The sequence below is a fragment of the Sorex fumeus genome, unplaced genomic scaffold (genome assembly GCF_029834395.1).
Source record: "Sorex fumeus unplaced genomic scaffold, SorFum_2.1 ptg000037l, whole genome shotgun sequence".
Taxonomy (NCBI): Eukaryota; Metazoa; Chordata; class Mammalia; order Eulipotyphla; family Soricidae; genus Sorex; species Sorex fumeus.
Genome location: NW_026606094.1, coordinates 58,174,515 through 58,195,215, shown reverse-complemented (window position 1 = coordinate 58,195,215; position 20,701 = coordinate 58,174,515). Strand labels below are relative to the sequence as shown.

The window sequence follows — 20,701 nt, the reverse complement described above, 5'->3', positions numbered from 1 at the left end:
ATTAATTTATTATTTTTTTTAATAGTGAGACATTATGAGGTACAGTTGTAGACTTATACATTTTTGTGCTTGGGTTTCAATTATACAGTGATCAAACACCCATCCCTCCACCAGTGTGCATTTCCTACCACCACGAATCCCAGTATCCCTTCCCACCCCCCAGCCCCCATCCCACCCTGCCTCTGTGGCAGGGCATTTCCCTCTCTCTCCTTTTGAGTGCTGTGGTCTGCAAAAGAGGCATTGAGTGGCAATCATGTTTGGTCGATAGTCTACCCTCAGCTTGCTCTCCCATTGTGGGCGGATCCACCCAACACCCTTTATTTGGTGTTCCCTTCTCTTTCTGAGCTAGCTCCCCCTTCCCCTAACATGTATGGTTGTCCTCCGGGTCATTGAGTAAAATTCCTGGTACTAATCTCTGCCATACTTGGGTGTTAGTTTCCTATTTTGTTACTTTATGTTCCCCAGATGAATGCAATCTTTCTATGTCTATCCCTTTCTTTCTGAGTCATTTCGCTTAACATGATACTTTCCATGTAGTACCACTTGTATGTAAATTTCATGACTTCGTCTTTTCTAACAGCTACATAGTACTCCATTGTGTAAATGTACCAGAGTTTCTTTAACCAGTCATCTGTTCTCAGGCACTCAGGTTTTTTCCAGATTCTGGCTATTATAAAGAGTGCTGCAATAAACAGACAATTGCAGATGTCACTTCGGCTATACTTTTTTGCCTCTCTGGGATATATTCCCAGGAGTGGTATTGCTGGGTCAAATGGGAGCTCAATTTCTAGTTTTTTGAGAATCATGCATACTGTTTTCCAAAAGGGCTGAACCAGTCAGCATTCCCACCAACAGTGAAGGAGTGTCCCTTTCTCACCACATCCGCGCCAGCACCGGTTGCTTTTGTTCTTGTGGATATGGGCCAGTCTCTGCAGTGTGAGGTGATATCTCATTGTGGTTTTGATCTGCATCTCCATGATGATTAATGATGTGGAACATTTTCTCATGTGTCTTTTAGCCATTTGGATTTCTTCTTTGTCAAAGTTTCTGTTCATTTCATCTCCCCATTTTTTGATGGGGTTGAATGTTTTCTTTTTGTGGAGTTGAACCAGTATTTTGTATATCCTTGAAATTAACCCCTTATCAGATGTGTAGTTGGCGAATATCCTTTCTCAGGGCTATTCTTGACTTGGTGCGGGACATTACTTTTGGCTGGGTGCTTGGGGGTCCATGTAATTCTGGGGATTGAACCAAGACCTCCTGCAAATCATGTGCTCTGACCTGTTGAGCTATCTCTCCTTGCAGATTCCCTCCTTCTTTCTATTTTGAATGAAATTTCAATCACACTGGGCATTAATGAAAGAAACACATCATGGCTCCAGTACCACAAGCTTCCTATTCTTACCAAAATGCAGCATATCTTCTTGAGTAATGTTTCTTAGTTTGCTAAATGTCCCTAGAACAATTTTCAGACTTTAAATATTTGTTTTTTAAATAATTTTCACTAGTTTTTTTAGCTGAGGAGTTTGCAGAACTTCTTTTGCTGACATTTGGATATCTCATTTTCTCGTATATATGTTATATATAATGCACACAAATATATATATATATGTATATATAAGTTCATGGTCTGGAAAGAAATCTCAATAGTACCTCTAAGTAGTTGCAATGGGAATTTAATTATTTCCTTAGACTTGTGTTTATATATGTGCTAGGCATCTGTGTCTTGCCTATTTTATTTTCTTACCTTTTAGGTGGGAGTTGGACATGCTGCTTACCTTCATTTATTTTTCCACTTGAAGATCAGTCCCTTTCTTTCATTCCTTACTATCTCCTTAGTTTTTTTATTCTTATCTCTAGATTACAAATTTTTACTTGCACCACTAAAAATAGTGACGTGTCTAAATTCTTTACCTAGTTCACACATCAGCTTTGTTTTCCAGCCAGTATCTTGGTTTTCATAAACTAGTTTCTAATCAATCTTGTTCTAGTGTTCTCCTTATGACTATATTTGTTTTGGTTATACATTAGTTTCGTGTGCGGTAATACTTATGTAACAATGATGTAGAAGATAGGATGTTTTGGAGTCAATATAAGAGTTACTTAACTTCTTACCATGAAACTATATTTTAATGCAATTTCACTAAGTCCTTTTGTATTACATTATAAGAAGATTCTATTAACAATAAAGTGAATAACTATGATATGAGGGGATTCTTTTAAGTTTAGATGACTATATTAATGAGATGATATTCATCAGTATCAATTGACGACTGCATTGGGTATCTAGCCTGAGGAATCAGTGAAATAAGCCTATGTTGAAGGGAACTATTTTTTCACAGGAATTTGTTGAAGGGAACTATTTTTTCACAGGAATTAGTGCTGTAATATGATGAGACTGGTTTTGATGTGGAATAATAAATTATGAACTATAATGTCTTCATATATTTTCTTGGGATGAGTGAAAACTGGTATCTGCATTCAAAATGACCTATGAAGTTTAGAATTTGATTTTAAAAGATTCTCTATGTGAAATATCTTTGCCTTTCTATTCTGCAGGCATCAGGAGCTATTCGACCTCTTGTATCCACTGTCATCAGTCCATCTGAAGATGGTATTTTGGACCATTCACTGGAACGTGCTAGACACAGAGCAAGTGAAATGCCACAGGCATTTCTGTTTGATGTGATCTATGAAGCGTATCAGCAGGTAAAGAACCATGGCTTTTAGAAAAAAGGTGCAGTACCGGAGTGGAGGGGGATCCTCATCACATTTGGAGAGTTGGTGAAATTTGCTAGACTTGCCATATCTTTATGTTATTTGTTAAAATGAGTTACTGTCAAGTAATAAGAATTCCCAAGTAGATCAGAAATGAAAGAGACACAGTCAGAGTTTAGTAGAATCCATGTACAGTCATGGTTATGTACCGTATGTCACTAAAAACATACCCTCCTAACAGCAGTAAAAATGCAGGACAGGGTGTGAGGTGGGAAGCCCAGCACAAACTCTGTGTTCAAGGTATTGACTGAGGTTCATCACATACACATCCTTGATAGCACATATAAAAATTCCAGATTCTCAGAAGGAAAGCAGATGTTCAGCTGTTTAAAGCCAAACTATTTTTGAATACAAGTTAGGCACAGTGAATCACCATGATCAGTTAACTGTTCCCTGGGAACACTCTCAGAGTCAGGTTCCCAGATGCTGACCATGGACCCACCTGGTAAGAAGGTCTTTATAAGACAAAAGTCTCAGTCCTGCTACGTAAATTTTCTGCAGAGCTGCTTAGCTGTTTTTAAATTAATTTTAAAGATAAGTCACTTTAAAGTATCAGGCAATTCCTTTATGTTTAGATTATACTGGATTGCCTTTGTTTAAAAAACATTTCTATACCTGTGTAAATTTTACTGAAATTCATTTGCTTAACTATTGATAGACAGTTACTGAATATTAGATATTAGACTTGTCAGATACTTCCAATGAATGAATGTGATAAGTTGTAGTACCTAAACCAGTACTTGGCTAATGCTAGGCAACCATTAATTAGTCAGAATGGGAAACCTTTTCGGAATATGAGATTTGGGTAATAGGAATATTGACATTTATTTTGGGGATGCTTGTGGAGGGAAGCCTACACTGGTGGGAGAATTGGTGATGGAACATTGTATGTCATAAACTCAGCTCTGAATAACTTTGTAATTCACAGTGTTAATAAGATAAAATTTTGGAAGAAAAAAACAAGGAATGCCTCTCATTTTAAATATAGGGGTTATCTCATTTATTAAATTGTGAAACAGTTATCCTGATTACCAGTTTTGTCTTTAAAATCAGATTATGTAAAGGGCTTGAGAGATGACTCCGGATATTGAAGCGTGAGCTATGCTAACGGGAGACCCAGGTTTGTTTCTTCAGTACCACCAGGAGTGATCTTCAACACCAAGCTAGGAGTAGTCCCCTCACACCGCCAGGTGTGGCCCCTAAACAAATAAACAACAAAAAAGAGGTCATGTGTGCTTGAATACATTTTACTAAGAAAGGTCTATCATGCATTTTTTAAAAAAGTATTTAAACCTTTAATTAACCTATTTGTGTTATTTTCTTAAAGTGATGCATTCAGAACACAGGAATTCACTGTATTTAGCCATTACTCATATGAATGTTAAACTATTTGAGTTGAGTTTTATTTGTTATTTTTCCAGAAGGGACACACAATAAAATGAGTAACCCAGGACAAGGGTGATAGCCTCAGCTTCCCTGATCTTCTGGCGAAAGACTCTCCTAACCTCACACCACCTTAAAGATCACCATGACACTTTTGAATTGACTTTTATTTATTTATTTATTTGCCTTTTTGGGTCACACCCAGCAATGCTCAGGGGTCACTTCTGGCTCTGCACTCAGGAATTACTCCTGGCGGTGCTTGGGGGACCATATGGGATGCCGGGGATCGAACCCAGGTCGGCGGCGTGCAAGGCAAATACCCTACCCGCTGTGCTATCGCTCCAGCCCCTTGAATTGACTTTTAAACAATGGAAAAGAGGTAGAAACTGAATTCCAGGCAAAGGAATTGAGCCTTCCAGACAAGACCAACTACAACTCACACTTTCAATTAAGTATTCCACCCCTTTCATGCATCCCCCACCCACACCCTCCTGTTTATCCCAGACGGGAATAAAAAGGCTGGGTTCACTACTCTTATTCTTTTGGATTGGTTTTTTTTCTCCTTTTCTTTCTTTAAGCACACGTGGTGCTTGGAGACTACTGGAGCATTCATATATTCTTTTTACTTTTCTCTCCAAGAGCATCCTCTTGCCCCAGCAACATCTTCTATAGTATCTTCTATAGTTCTCATTGTAGTACAGCATTAATTTCTAATTCATTGAGGTAATGGTCTCCAAGTGTGGGTCCCAGACCAGTAGCACCAGCAAGTTTGAGGACTTGTGAAAATTCAGGTTATGGTTCTTCACTTAAGACCTTCTTCATTAGAAACTCAGAGTGGAGCCTAGACATTTCTATATGATCCTGACATGATGAAGTTTGGGAATCACCATTTTAAAGTGATTGTTCCATATGGAAAAAAAAGAGAAGTTTTGATGATAAAGACTTGCCAGAGAATTTGTGTAAAATATTTCTCTGGTCTCTTTCTATATATTTGTATACACACCTTTTGTTTTAGCAAACTAAGAGAAAAAATACTAAATATTCATGTTTTCGTATAAAGAAAGCTAAAGTTGGGACCAGAGTGATAGTACAGTATTTGCCTTCCACACATCAGACCTGAATTTGATCCCCAAGATGACATACGGTCCCACACACCCCACAGGTAGTAATCCCTGAGCACTGATCCAGGAGTGAGCCTTGAGCATACAACCAGGTGTAGCACACCTCCCCTCCCAATAACCAACAAAAATTGAAAGTTAAAGTAGGGCCAGAGAGATTGCTTAAAGAGCTGGAACACATATTTGCATGCTAGAGCCCCAGATTTGATTCCATGCACTGCATGGCCCCCTGAGCCATGTGTGTGACTGCTGAGCACCAACTAGGAATAGCTCTATGTGGATAAGATATGCTCCTTTTCCCACCTGTCCACCCTCAAAAAAAAAAGCTAAAAGAAAAATAATAAAGTCATGCATGAAGGCAAAAAAGCAAGTCCATATATGCAAATTAACTTCCTGAATTTCATTGACCAAGTTAAATAGATTTATACTTCAGAGAGTTGTAATTTCAAAACATAAGCCCTTAATTAACTTCCAGCATTTTGAACTGTCTTTCCACTTAGGAAAACTTACCTGTAGTCAAGGAATTTGATCAGCAATATTTTATTGAATGTGTGTATGATGTGAGGATACATTATTGACTAGATAACTGAGTCCTATTTCTTTGAGGGTTGAATTTTAAGGCAACACATTGTACTATTTCATTATTGAGGTCTAATTGACAAATAAAATTGGGATTTAACGTATACAAAGTGATCTGATAGCACATATATTTTGTGAATTTCCCCTACTAAATTAATTTATCACCTCACATATTTGCCTTTCTATTTATTTACTTTTATTTTGTGAGAACATTTAATTTATAGTATAGCATTATCAGCCATGGTCACAATGCTGTACATTAGATATTCAGACCCTATTCTGACATCTGAAAGTTTGTATTCTTTTACCAACCTTTCCATTTTTTTCAATATTCTCTTTTTTTTAAGCAACTTTTCTACAATTTGGATTAGAAATTTTTAAGCTTTACATTTGAATGAGGTATTTTTCTTTCTTTGATTTATTTCACTTAACATAATGCTTCCCAGAGTCATCAACAGACATGTAAGATGTTTCTATTCTTTGATTAATGTGAATAGTGATGTAATGAGTATGGGAGTACATGAATCTTTTTGGGACGATAGTTTTGTTTCTTTTGGATATGTAAGCAGAATTGGGATTGCTGGGCTATGTGGTAGATCTAGTTTTGTTTTTTCAGGAATCTCCATCATATTTCTCATAGTAGCTGCATCAATTTATATCACCACCAAAAGTATACAAGGGTTTCTTTCTTTCCAAAGCCTTGACAACACTTGTTATTTTTTTTTTGTCTTAAACCAATCATTCTAAACAGTTGTAAAGTGATCTCATTTAGACTTTGATTTGCATTTCCTTAAATTTGAGTGATATTGAGTGTCTTTTTCTTTATCTGTAGGTTATCTGTATGTCTTTGGAAATATGTCTACTGATATTTTTTGCTCAGGGGCTCATGGGGTAGCACAGTGACTTAGACCATGTGCCTTGCAAGGGTAAGTCTGCAAGTTCAATTCCCACTGCTACCAAAGGTTCTGAGAACTGTGCAGTGGTGCTGCAATTTTTGACAGTCAGCTCTGTTTTTTTGTGATCCCTGGCAATGTCAGTGATTTTGGTGGCACCTGAGACAGATATGTGTGAGTTTTGCAACTAAATGTGTGCAGCTGTGATGAGCATCACAGCCTAATGTGCTGGTCCCGTATTGGTAAACTGGGTCGGGCACTTCTGCACTTGGCTTTGTGGTGCTGGTCATTTGAGCAACCCAATATTCTTGGGGGCTTCTAGGCCTGTACCTGGTGGTGCTGAGGGTCCTCTATGGTGCTGAGGTCCACTTAGGGTCCTGATGCATGCTGTGCACATAACCCTGACCACCGAGCAATCTCCCCAACCCCTCTTTGTCCATTTTAGTAATCTGGTTTATTCAATATTGAGTTGTATGTGTTCTTTATATATTTCCTTATCAATCCCTTACTGTCTGTGTTTTTTGCAAAGAACTCCCCTCATTTTATAGGTTGCTTTTTATTTTACTGATTGCTCCTTTGCTGTGTAGATTTTTAGTTTGTGATCCTAATGTCTTTTTTTTCACTTTTGTTACCATTATATTTGGTGTCAGATGAAAAATGATTATTGCCAAAAGGAATGCTTAAGTGCTTTTATTCTGTTTACTTCTTGTAGTTTTATAGTTTAAGGTCTCATTAGTCACATCTTTCATCCATTTCTAATTGATTTTTATATATGGTGTAAAGAGTTGAGTTCACTGTTTTTTGCATGTGACTACCCATTTGTCCTAAAATTTATTTATGAGCCTTGCCCTAATATTGTATATTTTTCACTTCTTTTTTGGCTGAAAATTAATTGAACTCTGAAGAAGCTGTACTAATTTGTAGTTCCACAAGTTGTGTCCCAAGATTCCTTTTTATTCTCAGTCTCTCAATAGGATGCAAAAAGGAATCTTTTTGATATAGGTGATTTATTCTCTCAGCTATGAGGTGGCAGCTTACTGTATTTTTGAGTTTTATTTCCCTAGTAATAAGTAATGTTTATTTTTTATTACTTGTAGACCATCCTATGTATCTTCTTCAGAGAGCTGTCTATTTATGTCTTTCCTCATATTTTTCAGCTTTTTGAAAAATATTTAAGAACGGATAAAGTTTATCTTTGAAGGGTTGGTAAAAACTACAGCCTAGATAGATCTTTAACCCAGAGTCTGGTGATAACCTTAATTAGTCAGACCATATGATCCAGGACACTTATCTCAGGAGAAATTTTAAACTCTTCTAATTTCGTAATAAATTTTAGTTCATTCAAATTTCCCCCAGTCCTGATAGGTTGAATTTTTCTTCAGAGTTGTCCATTACTTCTAGATTTTAAATTTACTGGCATGCAATTTTTCATAGTAATCTCACAATCCTTTGTATTTCTAGTGTCTGTTATAATTTATTCTCAATTTCTGTTTCTACTTACTAGGATTTTCCCAACTTTTCTTTAAAGACTTTGTGAATCTGTCCAAAGATTTGTCATTTTTCAGTTCTTTGGAGAAATCAATTCTCAGTTTCATTAATCTTTTTCTTATCTTTTAGTTTATATTTTGTTTGTTTCTGCTCTAATCTATTTTTATCATTAAACATATATTATTGATAAATATATACCTATTATTGGTATGTATTAATAACATGGTGACTTTATTTAATGGATTTAGTTATCTTATATATTTAATATAGTTTATATGTTAAAATATATCTTTGCTATATAAACATAGTTAATATACATCATATATATATTTATTTATTTATTTATTGGTTTTATTTATTTATTTATTTTTTGCTTTTTTTCTTTTTTGGGTCACACCTGGCGATGGTCAGCAATTACTCCTGGCTTTGCACTCAGGAATTACTCCTGGCAGTGCTTGGGGGACTGTATAGGATGCTGGGAATCGAACCCAGGTCAGCAACATGCAAGGCAAATGCCCTACCTGCTGTACTGTCAATCCAGCCCCTTATATATATATTTTAATATATAAACGTTTTTTAATACTTAAACATATCAAATAACTAAATATAGTAAATAAATCGATTGCTATTGGTGCATATCAGTTGCAGGTTTATTATTTTTTGAATCTTATTTCTTTCTCCTAAATAATCTCATCTCTTTTCTAGGACACATAGCATTGAATAATGTAATCATGGATTTTCAGCCATTTATTTCTGGTAGATTTGGTGAACTGGGTACTATTTTTCTGGGTTAGTTTGGGAAAAAGAGAAATATGAATGATATTTGGAAAAGTAAATGTTTTGCAGAAGCTGTTTTTTTCCAAAGGTCTCTCTCTCTCTCTCTCTCTCTCTCTCTCTCTCTTTTTATGCTTTTAGAAGATGAGTTTTCCAATGGACATTTTTCTGATTGCTATATCTGCTCTTCATCATGGTTTTGATTTATCATCAGACTCTGGGCTAGAGATTTACATAGGTTGTAGTTACTTTTGTAGAAACAACTGTTACCCATAGACCTCCCATGACTGCCTCTTTTTTTTGGTGGCCTGATATACTTGGCTTACTAGATTTATATATTTTTTTCTATCCACCTTTATAGTCCATGCCTTCTGAGAAACTTACAATTGTGTATGACAGAATTCCTCTAATCCTTTGTCATGGATCATAATGTGACTCTGTTCTTTAGACTGGTTTGTTGTCTGATTCAGCTTTACATTTGTGTCCACTTTGTGTACTTAAACGCCATACTTAGCAACCTTTATATCCTTTGGCCATTACTAAATTGTTTTCCTACCTTGTTTAGAAAAGAATACATTTTCAGAATATGTACAAGTCATTTGTAAATAAATAATTTTCCATGGTCTTTGGTGCCGAAGTTATTTATGTTTGCAGTATAACTTTCTTTGTGGGAATTTCACAAAGTATTTGCAAAAAAACTGGAGAGAAAGTTCTGCTTTTAAGTCATTTTGGCAGCATTTTATTGATCTACTGTCTAGGGGAACATTTCTCAACCTTTTTTCAGCTGTGTCCCCCATTTCTTCTTGTTCCCTTTCTGTTGCCTCCTTGTCCTGCAGATTGATTCTCTATAATTTCCCATTCCATGACCCACATTTATAAAGTTTTCACTCATTGCTCTCTTAAGATATTCCAGGGGTTCACTGAAGGGACTTTTTGGCCTACCTTGAAAAGAGCATTTGAAAAGTCATTTATAATGATCTAAGAAACATTATGAGCTAATATTTAAGTTAGAATATTTACAGATATTACTGTAAATTAAAAATGAGATGATTTTGTGGAATTAAACCCTGCTAGTGATAATGGCTTTTATTTAAACATTTAGATATATAAAGGCCCTCCCGTTGATCGTCGATTTGCTCGAGCGGGCCTAGTAACGTCTCCATTGGAGACTTTGTTGTTACTGTGTCTGGCATATCGAATACTCTCGGTAGCTTGCCGGGCTCTCCGAGAGGGGTGGAGGAATCGAACTCGGGTCGGCCATGTTGGCCGCTTGTAAGGCAAACGCCCTACCCGCTGTGCTATCGTTCCAGCCCTATTTAGATATATAACAAGTAAAAATAGAATATTTTTCCTACAAATGTTTTCAAAAGTTGGGTAATTATTTTATGAACATTATATATTTTGGGGTACTAATATCTTAAAAAAGGTTTTATTTAAAAATCAAAAAATATTGGAAAAAAAAGAAATATTGGTCTTTTCATTCAAGCCCCATTAGTGATCCTTTTGCTCATGTAACTGAAATGTTGACCAGTGTACTTCTATGCAATAATTTATTTATTCCATGATAAATTACATATTGAAATTAAATTCTAGAATGAGTTATTCATTTAGCAAAAATATTTTAATCCCTATTACTTGGTTTAGAGCTCATTGTCCTTTGCATCAATTGTATTCTATTTTGATTGTCTGTTGTAATGTAAATTTCCACTTGGTGCAGTTTTTACACCCATTCCTTATTGCTGTTTGCACAGAGAGTGTGTACAAAGTGGGGATTATCTGGGACGAAGTTTGCTTGCATGTCATTTTTATTATTATTTTTTAATTTTTAATTTTTTATTAGTGAAACACCATGAGGTACAGTTGTAAACTTACAAATTTTTGTGCTTGGGTTTCAATTATACAATGATCAAGTACCTATCCCTCCACCAAGGCCCATTTTCCACAACCATGGATCCCAATATCCCTCCCACCCCCCCCATCCCCTCTGTCCCACCCTGCCTCTGTGGTAGGGCATTACCTTTTTTTGCAAAAGAGACATTGAGTGGAAAACATGTTCAGTCTATAGTCTACTTTCAGCATGCTTCTCTCATCCAGGGAGGATCCTCCCAACACCCTTTATTTGGTGTTCCCTTCTCTATCAGAGCTGCCTTTTCCCCCAGCATGTGTGGCTGGCCTCCAAGCCATGGAGTAAACCTCCTGGTACTTATATCGGCTATTCTTGGGTGTTAGTCTCCTATTTTGTTTCCTTATGTTCCCCAGATGAATGCAATTTTTCTATGTCTGTCCCTCTCTTTCTGACTCATTTCGCGTAGCATGATACTATCCATGTAGTACCACTTGTATGTAAATTTCATGACTTCATCTTTTCTAACAGCTGCATAGTACTCCATTGTGTAGATGTACCAAAGTTTCTTTAACCAGTCATCTGTTCTCGGGCACTCAGGTTTTTTCCAAATTCTGGCTATTATAAACAGTGCTGCAATGAACAAACAAGAGCAGATGTCACTTCGACTATACTTTTTTGCCTCTGTTGGATATATTCCCAGGAGTGGTATTGCTGGGTCAAACAAGAGCTCAATTTCTAATTTTTTGAGAAACGTCCATACTGTTTTCCAAAAGGGCTGAACCAGTCGGCATTCCAACCAGCAGTGAAGAAGGGTCTCTTTCTCGCCACATCTGCTCCAGCACCGGTTGCTTTTGTTCTTTTGGATGTGGGCCCATCTCTGTGGTGTGAGATGATATCTAATTATTCTGATCTGCATCTCCCTGATGATTAATGATGTAGAGCATTTTCTCATGTGCCATTTTTCCATTCGTATTTCTTCTTTGAGAAAGATTCTTTTCATTTTGTTGCCCCATATTTTGGTGGGGTTGGATGTTTTCTTCTTGTGGAGTTAAACCAGTACTTTGTATATCCTTGATATCAACCCCTTATTGGATGTGTATTTGGCAAATATTCTTTCCCATTCTATAGATGGTCTTTGTATTTTGGTCACTGTTTCTTTTGAGGTGCAGAAGCTTTTTAGTTTAAGATAGTCCCATTTGTCTATCTCTGTTTTCACTTGCTTGGCCAGTGGCATGACATCTTTGAAGATACCATTAGCTTCAGTGTCATGGAGGGTTTTGCCAACTTTGTCTTCAATGCATCTTACGGATTCTGGTTAAGCAAGAAAAAGATATTAAGGACATTAAGGTAGGAAAGGAAAAAAACAAGCTCTCACTATTCACAGATTATATGATACTATACTTAGAGAACCCTAAAACCTCTACCAAGAAACTCCTAGAAACAATAGACTTGTATAGTAAAGTTGCAGGTTATAAAATCAATACCCAAAATTCCATGACTTTCCTATATGCAAATAGTGAGAAAGAAGAAAGTGACATGAAAAAAACAATCCTGTTCACAATTGTGCCCCAGAAAATCAAGTACCTAGGAATCAGCTTAACTAAGGAAGTAAACGACCTGTACAAAGAAAACTACAAAACGCTACTTCAGGAAATAAAAGAGGACACAAGGGAATGGAAAAATATGCCCTGTTCATGGATCGGGAGAATTAACACTGTCAAAATGGTAATACTTCCCAAAGCATTGTACAAATTCAATGCAATCCCTATTATGATACCCATGACATTATTCAAAGAAATGGAGCAATTACTCCTGAAATTTATATGGAACAATACGCCCCCCACGAATAACTAAAGCAATTCTTGGGAAAAAGAAAATGGGAGGAATCAACCTCCCTAACTTCAAACTGTACTACAAAGTAGTAATAATTAAAACAGCATGGTACTGGAACAAAGGCAGAGCTGCAGACCAATGGAAAAGGGTTGAATACACTGACATCTCCCCTCAATTATATGATCATCTAATCTTTGATAAAGGTGCAAGAAATGTGAAGTGGAATAAGGAAAGCCTCTTTAACAAATTGTGCTGGCATCACTGGATGGCTACATGCAAAAAAATGGGCTTGATCTCTGCCTAACACCATGTATAAAAGTAAGATCAAAATGGATTAAAGACCTCAGCTTCAGGCTTGCATGTCTTAAGGCTACTGGGTCAATTCCCTTTCCTTGCTAAATTAACAGGAAGAGTTTGATGCATGCAATGGGAAAGCAAAGCGAGCTTCTGGAATTCTTGCTCTAGTATTCCCACTTTGTAGTTATTTCAAAAGATCTGCCTGACCATCAACTGTATCTAGTAAATGACAAAAAAGATAAAATAAAATCTGATCATAATATGAGCTTTATTTTCTAAAACATATTTTTACCAAGATATTCTAATATTTTCTGATGTATTGGTCAATAACATATCTTATTAAACTGTGGATAATAGAACCATATATGGTTCTGTTTTAACTGGAGGTGGGGGTTATGAAAAAATTAAGAAAATAAACTTATGATTCATCATCAGTAAATGTTTGATTTGTGTACTTATTTTATACATCTGGCCTGTGGAAAAAAATTCTCATGAAATTTTGAGCTCATGAAAGAGGTCACAAGTGGAAAAGTTTAAGAAGCCTGGGCTATGGAAAGTATGGTTACTTATACAAATATCTTTTTAATTAGATTTGGGAACTCAGGATGAAAAGATATTTCTTTAGCTGGTTTGTTAGGAGTATATTCAGCAGGGCATTTTTGTTAGCATATTGTCTGACTCTTTTTTTTCTCTATGATTTTTATCTACTTGGTTTAATTTTGTGGTTTAGTCCTAATGTTGCGTATGTTTTTGATATGCATGCCTAAGGGGAGTAAGTGTATTTGAAATTTAAGAAATAAATAGAATGACTAATTCCATTTTCTGATGTCTATAGATAAGTGAGGAAGTTCAGGAAACATCCTTTTATTAAGCTTAGGTGTTTAATGACACTAAATTCCTTTTTTTGAACACACCCCTTTCCTACTATAATAGTGTTTTAGAATAATTAAGAAAACTGCAAGGGAACATTTCTTATCCTCTACTTTCAAAAGTAACAAAAATTCTTAAGATGCTGTTGCCAGACTTTTATTATATTTCCCTTCCTCGTGGTAATCCCAAATTTCTTTGTAAATTAAAGAAGAGTACATTTCCAAAGCCTGCTTAGGCTGATAACGATAGGTTACGTCATGTTTTGCAGCCTGTGTGTTCCCTACCACTAAACATTCAATCAGGAAGTCACACAGACTTACTTTCCTTTCATTAGTAGTCTACTTGCTGCATACCTAATTCTGATGGATTGTGGAATGCGTAAATGTCCTTTGTTTCCAACTATATTACAGATCATGTTGTGTCATGTTTAGTTGGTATATAAAGGAGTAAAATATGTGGAAAGAAACTGAGTTATAACTTGAGTGCTGACTTTTATATAAATTTTAGTTTTCATATCAGAGTATCATGGCTATATTAGCTCAGAGGAAGCAACTTATTCAATTTAGTTTTATTTCTAAATGCAACATGCTTGCCTTATTATTTTCTTGTTCAAGACTGTGTTTTCCAAATTCAGTACTAAGTGGTCTGACAATTGTTTTAGATAAGATGTGTCAAAACAGGGCTGGGGAGTTGGTATGGGGCTTGGTTGCAGCAAATTCAGTTTTGATAATTTTGATCACAAGCACCATATGGCTCTCTGAGCATCATTGGATGCAGATCTGGAGTCCTCTGAGCAGAGTGTTTTTGACTCAACACTAGTAGGGTGACCCTAATAATCCTCAACACCACAGGGCCTGAGTAGCACTGCATCCAAGGACCTTACATTGAACTGTTGACCAGCCTGACCAAAATTTACTGGAAGGGGTCCTCAGGTCTCCTAAGTACCACCAGAGAGGTTCCCCTTTTTGGATACTTAAAAATCTGAATTTTATTTTGCAGAATTTCTTATAATAAATTTAAATAGAAGATAGTGAAGGTACTCTTATTTTTTTATATAGTTCCTTTACTGGATTTTCTTGTAAAATGAATGTTATTTAAAGTGATATTTGGAATTATACCAAAGTAAAAAATGATCATGAAAAAGGCACAACAATAATAGTAACAACAAATTAACAATAAAAAATTCAGTCATTTTATTTTTTATACTTTACATTCATAATTCTTGTCTAGATATGGGGCAAGATTGTACTTACTGGTGTGATAGTTAGCAGATTTATGCAGAACAGGATAAAGGAGACTCTCACTGTGATAAAGAGCTATAGAACTTTAAAATAGACTGGTTAGGCTTAATTTTTGATTCTTCCTTTCTCTCTTTATCGCTCCTTCCTTCCTTCCTTCCTTCCTTCCTTCCTTCCTTCCTTCCTTCCTTCCTTCCTTCCTTCCTTTCTTCTTTCTTTCATTTCTTTTCTCTCTCTCTCTCTCTCTCTCTCTCTCTCTCTCTCTCTCTCTCTCTCTCTCTCTCTTTCTTCCTGTGGTGCTCAGGGCTTATTCCTGGTTCTGCGTTTAGATATCATTCCTGGGAGGGCTTGGAGAACCATATGTGGTACCAGAGATGGAACCCAGGTTGGCAATATGTAAGGCAAGCACCCTATCTACTGTACTATTTCTCCAACTCCCTTTGCTATTTTTTATAGAACATACTTTCAGACAAAATCCTCTATCATTTTAGTTCCCTGGATATATCTTAATTTCTAAAAAACTATTTGAGAAATGTCAGTCCGGTCAAGCTGGGTTCGATTCCTTCACCCCTCTCAGAGAGCCGGGCAAGCTACCGAGAGAATCTCGCCCACAGGGCAAAGCCTGGCAAGCTACCCATGAGGTATTCAATATGCCAAACACAGTAACAAAAAGTCTCAAAATGGAGATGTTACCATGCCAAACACAGTAACAAAAAGTCTCAAAATGGAGAGTTACTGGCCCGCTAGAGCAAAATCGATGAAAAATGGGAGGACAGTGTTTGTTTGTTTTGTTTTTCAGAATACAGAGTTCTTGGTTGACATTTCTTTTGTCTTTGAGTGCTTTTGCACTGCCTTCTGGCTTCATGTTTCTTTTAACAAATCTGATGTTAATATTACTGTGAAATATTATGCACGATAATTTGCTTTCACCACTCTTTCTTTTTGGTTTTGATAGTTAAACTGTTATGTATCTCAGTGTGGGTCTTTGTGTTTTCCTACTTGGAGTTTATTGAGCTTTTTGGATGCTCATAATACTTGTCATTAAGTAACTAACACTCGAGTTATTACTAGCGTAAACTCCGAGGAAGTAATATACTTCTACACAAGAAATTGATGTGCTCTTAAGACTGGCTTATTCATTATTATTTTTTTTTCAGTTCAATTAAAGGTATATAAAGAGGAGATATAAAGAGGTCAGAAATGGTGGCAAGAAAAAAATAAAGGGGGAGCTGGAGCAATAGTACAGATGGTAGGGCGTTTGCCTTGCATGCAACCAACTCGGTTTCATTCCCCAGCATCCCCTGTGGTCCCATGAGCACCACCAGGAGTAATCCCTGTGCATCGCCGGATATGACCCAAAACGCCAAAAACATTTTTTTTTAAAAGTTAATCTTATTTTTGTAAAATTGCTCACAATAATTTGTTATAATACTTCAACACCAGTTTCACCACCATTACACCTTCCCACCACCATTATTTTGAATTTTCCCACCATTACCCATGCCTGCCTCCAAAATAATTTATTTTGTATTGCTTGTTATGAATAACCCACTAAAAATTATCCAGAAATTTTTCCTTAGAGGAAAGTGTGCGAAACTTGTTGTATCTCAACTTGGAGCCAATAAGCCCCTGTATAAGAGATCACCAACATGTTGTTACAAGTTGGGCCTTGTGTGCTAATGTGCGTGTGTGTGTGTGTGTGTGTGTGTGTGTGTGTGTATAATCAAGGTCCATTGCTTCTACTTTACAACCCATCAAATGTGGTGTGCTACTCTTGGTATAAAAGTGGGGGAGAGTAGAGTATGAGACATCGATCCAGGAATTCTAAAATTTTAAATAGGGTGATAGAGCTGGAGTTAAATTTTTAACTGGATGGTGATTTTGGGGTCCTGAGGCATCTCTGTAGCATGTTGCTCTCTCCCAAAATTTATTCGTGAGTCTCTGGATTATGGCTGTGAATGACCTTATATGGAGCCCAGGGGCAGTTTGTGGGTGTGACTGCCAGGGATCTGGAAGCACAGGGAGATGGAAGAAGGGGGCCTATTCTCGACTCAGGGTGAGTCTAGAGATTTCAGTCACAAAACCCACATACCTGTATTTTTCAGGGATTCATTCTCATGTGTGGGGGACTCGTCCCCATCCTGTGAAGATTGGCCATAAGTGTGATTGGGTTCTGGAGGTTTGTGGCTGCCTTAGCTCTTTTGGGGCAGGTGATAGGTTCACCCACCTCTTTCTGAGGTCCCCCAGATGAAGTTAGCCTGGTGCAGGGTGAGGAGGCATCTCTGTGGCATATTGTACTTTTTCTCTTCTGAGATTTATTTGTGAGTCTCTGGGTCAAGGCTGTAAATGAGCTTGTATGGTGCCCAGAGGCAGTTCATGGGCCAACAAAAGCTTATTTTATATATTCTTCTGGAGGACAGAAGCTCAATTTTTGTTACTCTGTATCATATAAATAATGTGGATCACAATGAAGTGCTGGTAATTTTAAAAACTAAAATAATTTCTTTGGCTAGTATTAGAAATGCAATTAATTGGTTTCTTTTGCTTTGCACTGTTTCTCACATAAGGCAGTTGATAATTTGTGAGTGTATGTGCGCATGTATAAGGGGTGTGTGCATTTGTTTGATCTTGAAGATGGTTTCATAGAATTTATCACTTAGAAGAGAAAAGGCTGGAGGAAAAATCACGTACAAGAGAAGAGCTATGATTTTAAACGTCTGATCCTTGATCACTTCTTTTTATCTTTTCGAGACTAGCAAATTAAGGGAAACTTATTTAAATTTTTGAAAGGTGCATAGCTATATTCTGGTATAATTTTACTTGAAAATTTTACAGAGGTCAAGGCAGTTACATTTCTTTAGTATCTTTGATAATTACCACAAAATAAAATTTGTATTTTATTTAGGAATTTTTTGTCTTATTTACTAAAAACATTGCTTATACAAACATAATCTGTAATGCTGAAGCTGATTGTAAAACGCTTAGTTTTTTGTTTGTGTGTGTAAACAATGTGAACATGTGTGTAAGTATGTGTATATTGCAGTGATATAGTTTTCAGATGTGAAGGAAAGGAAGGATAAAATGTCGAGCAACACCTCTACAGAGTTAATTTTATATATAAACACATAATTTAGGATCTTCAGATTTGCAGTAAATATATTTTCAATTGCTTAATCAAATATTAAATACAAGGACAATGGAAGACCTGTTTGAAAATGTTCCTAGGGTAAAAGTTGCTGCAATGAACAAACCTAGCTAATCCCAGGGGTAATATATTTTATGATTTTTAAAGCCATATGGTTTGCACTACATTTATTAAGGTTCTATTTGATATTTTGGCAATATAGTTTTATAATAATTTTCTTTGAAAAGGAAACTTTTTGTTCAAAACTTCCTTTCATATTCTTCAAACACAGTAACTGCTAGCAACATAGGAATTTGTAAAATTATAAATTTATTATTTTACAACCACTTAACTATTGCCAGCCACTTCTCAACTTATTTTAACAAGGACTCTTGAATCAATAACATACATCTTAGCTATAATCAGTAATTAAAACTATATGTTTAAAAAATCTTGTTTTAAAAATTACACATGAATCACACTTGTAAATATATATATATATATATATATATATATATTTGATGATTCTTGCCATGTTGTTGTAAAGTATGTTTGAAACTTTAAAATTATTTAAGTATAGGAATTGTGTTGAAACAGTCTAGAAAACCCTGGGCGAATGATCCACATTCTTTCTGTGATATGAAAGATGCTGTTCTATTTGGTGTTTGACAGGATAACAAACTTGAAATTAAGAGGAACTTCAAAGTAAGATGTGTTCTCTTCCTCAAAACACAGTAGTATTTCATTTTGAATTGGAGATAGAGAAGTATTTATCTGTGGTTCTTTTACACAAAGCAAGAACTCATGAATAGATGTGCAGGAGTCTTATGGTTTAATCTAAACTAGTGGTATGTAATGTATCTAATTTCCAGAAAATTTGAAGCAAGACTGTTTTTCCTTTGAATGTAGTCGACGATTTAGACTGCTCTGTATTTAATTAGTCTATTTGTTAAGTGAAGCATCCAGGCTATATAAATTGTTTGGCTAAAAATTAAGTAAGGCAACTTTCTCAAATTTTTTTCAGGAGACTGAATTTAATAAAAAAAAAAAGAACACACAATAATAAAGAGGAGAAAACATAAGAACAAAAACAAAAGTAAAAACAGAACTCTAAGTGTCTCCAGAAGACTTAGGAGAATTTTCTCCCTAAGCATTAGAACATAAGTAAATATGTACATGATTAGAATCACTCTTTAATAGCCACGTCTACCTGCCCACATACCAAATTCCGCAGGATAGATATGTCGTTCCCAATGTTCCCTGTTCCAAAATTCAACACTCCATTTTGTTGGTAAAGAAGCAAACAGCAACCAGCCCAGACGGGGTCAGACCCAAACACCTGAAGAATCTGCCATCAGTACTCATCAATACACTGGCTCAGCTCTTCACATGATACCTGTCTGAATGCAGTTTCCATCCCAATGGAAAACCAGCATAATTGTTCTACAGCACAAGAAGGGAGACATCTACTAAATTGGCAACTATCGCCTGACCTGCCTGTTGTCCATCATCTACAAGTTGTTCACTTGAGTCATCCTGAATAGAAGAGGCAGAACACTAGATGAAGGACAACCATGCAAGCAAGCTGGGTTCCGAAAAGGATTTAGCATGATCAACCATATCCACACGGTAACCAAGCTCACTGAGGTTTTGCAAGAGTTCAGTATGCCACACTGTCTAACGTTCATTGATTTAAAGAAGACCTTTGATTCTGCTGAGACTGAAGCAGTCATCGAAGCCCTAGCCAAACAGGACGTTCAAACTCAGTACATCAGGATCCTCCGTGAGCTGTATTACAGATTCACTACCAGGATCTCACCATTCTACAAGGAAGTAATCATCTACGTGAAGAGAGAGGTTCAGTGGGGTGATACCATTTCACCAAAATTTCAGTGCCACCCTCAAGAACATCATGCAACGACTGGAATGGGAAGGAATGGGAGTGAAGATAGATGGTTGGCAACTACACCACCTCCGCTTCATTGATGACATTGTTCTAATAACACCAAACATTAGCCAAGTGGCACAAATGCTGGCCAACTTTGACTATGAGTATGGAAAGGTCGAACTGCAGCTGAATCTCACCAAGACAATGCTCATGAAAAGTGAATTAGTCCCTGATGTTCCATTTGCTCTCAATGGAACGAACATCTCTGAATGCAGCAGCTATGTGTACCTGGGTCGAGAACTCAAAATGACAAATGGCTTGGCACCAGAACTGTGCAGGAGGAAGAGAGTGGTGTGGAACATCTTCAAGAACGTCAAAGAAGTTGTAAATATGATGAAGAACCTCCAGCTCAGGACACATCTTTTCAACTCCACCATTCTTCCTGCACTAATATATGCCTCAGAGACCTGGGCTCTATGAAAATGGGACGAGAATGCTTTTCATGTCTCCCAAAGAGGAATCGAAAGAGCTATGCTTGGAATATCACATTTCACTCAAGTGAGAGAAGGAATCCAGAGTTCTGACCTCCATC

At 36.5% G+C, this 20,701-nt stretch overlaps 1 protein-coding gene across 3 annotated transcripts in view; it reads left to right on the top strand.

Moving 5' to 3' along the window:
• CRPPA (CDP-L-ribitol pyrophosphorylase A) overlaps positions 1-20,701 on the top strand; it is a 326,035-nt gene that overhangs the window by 46,678 nt on the left and 258,656 nt on the right. For all 3 annotated transcript variants that reach the window (XM_056118424.1, XM_056118423.1, XM_056118422.1), the window contains exon 3: positions 2,560-2,709. In XM_056118424.1, the coding sequence (XP_055974399.1) occupies positions 2,560-2,709 (150 nt within the window). The remainder of the gene's footprint in view (positions 1-2,559; positions 2,710-20,701) is intronic.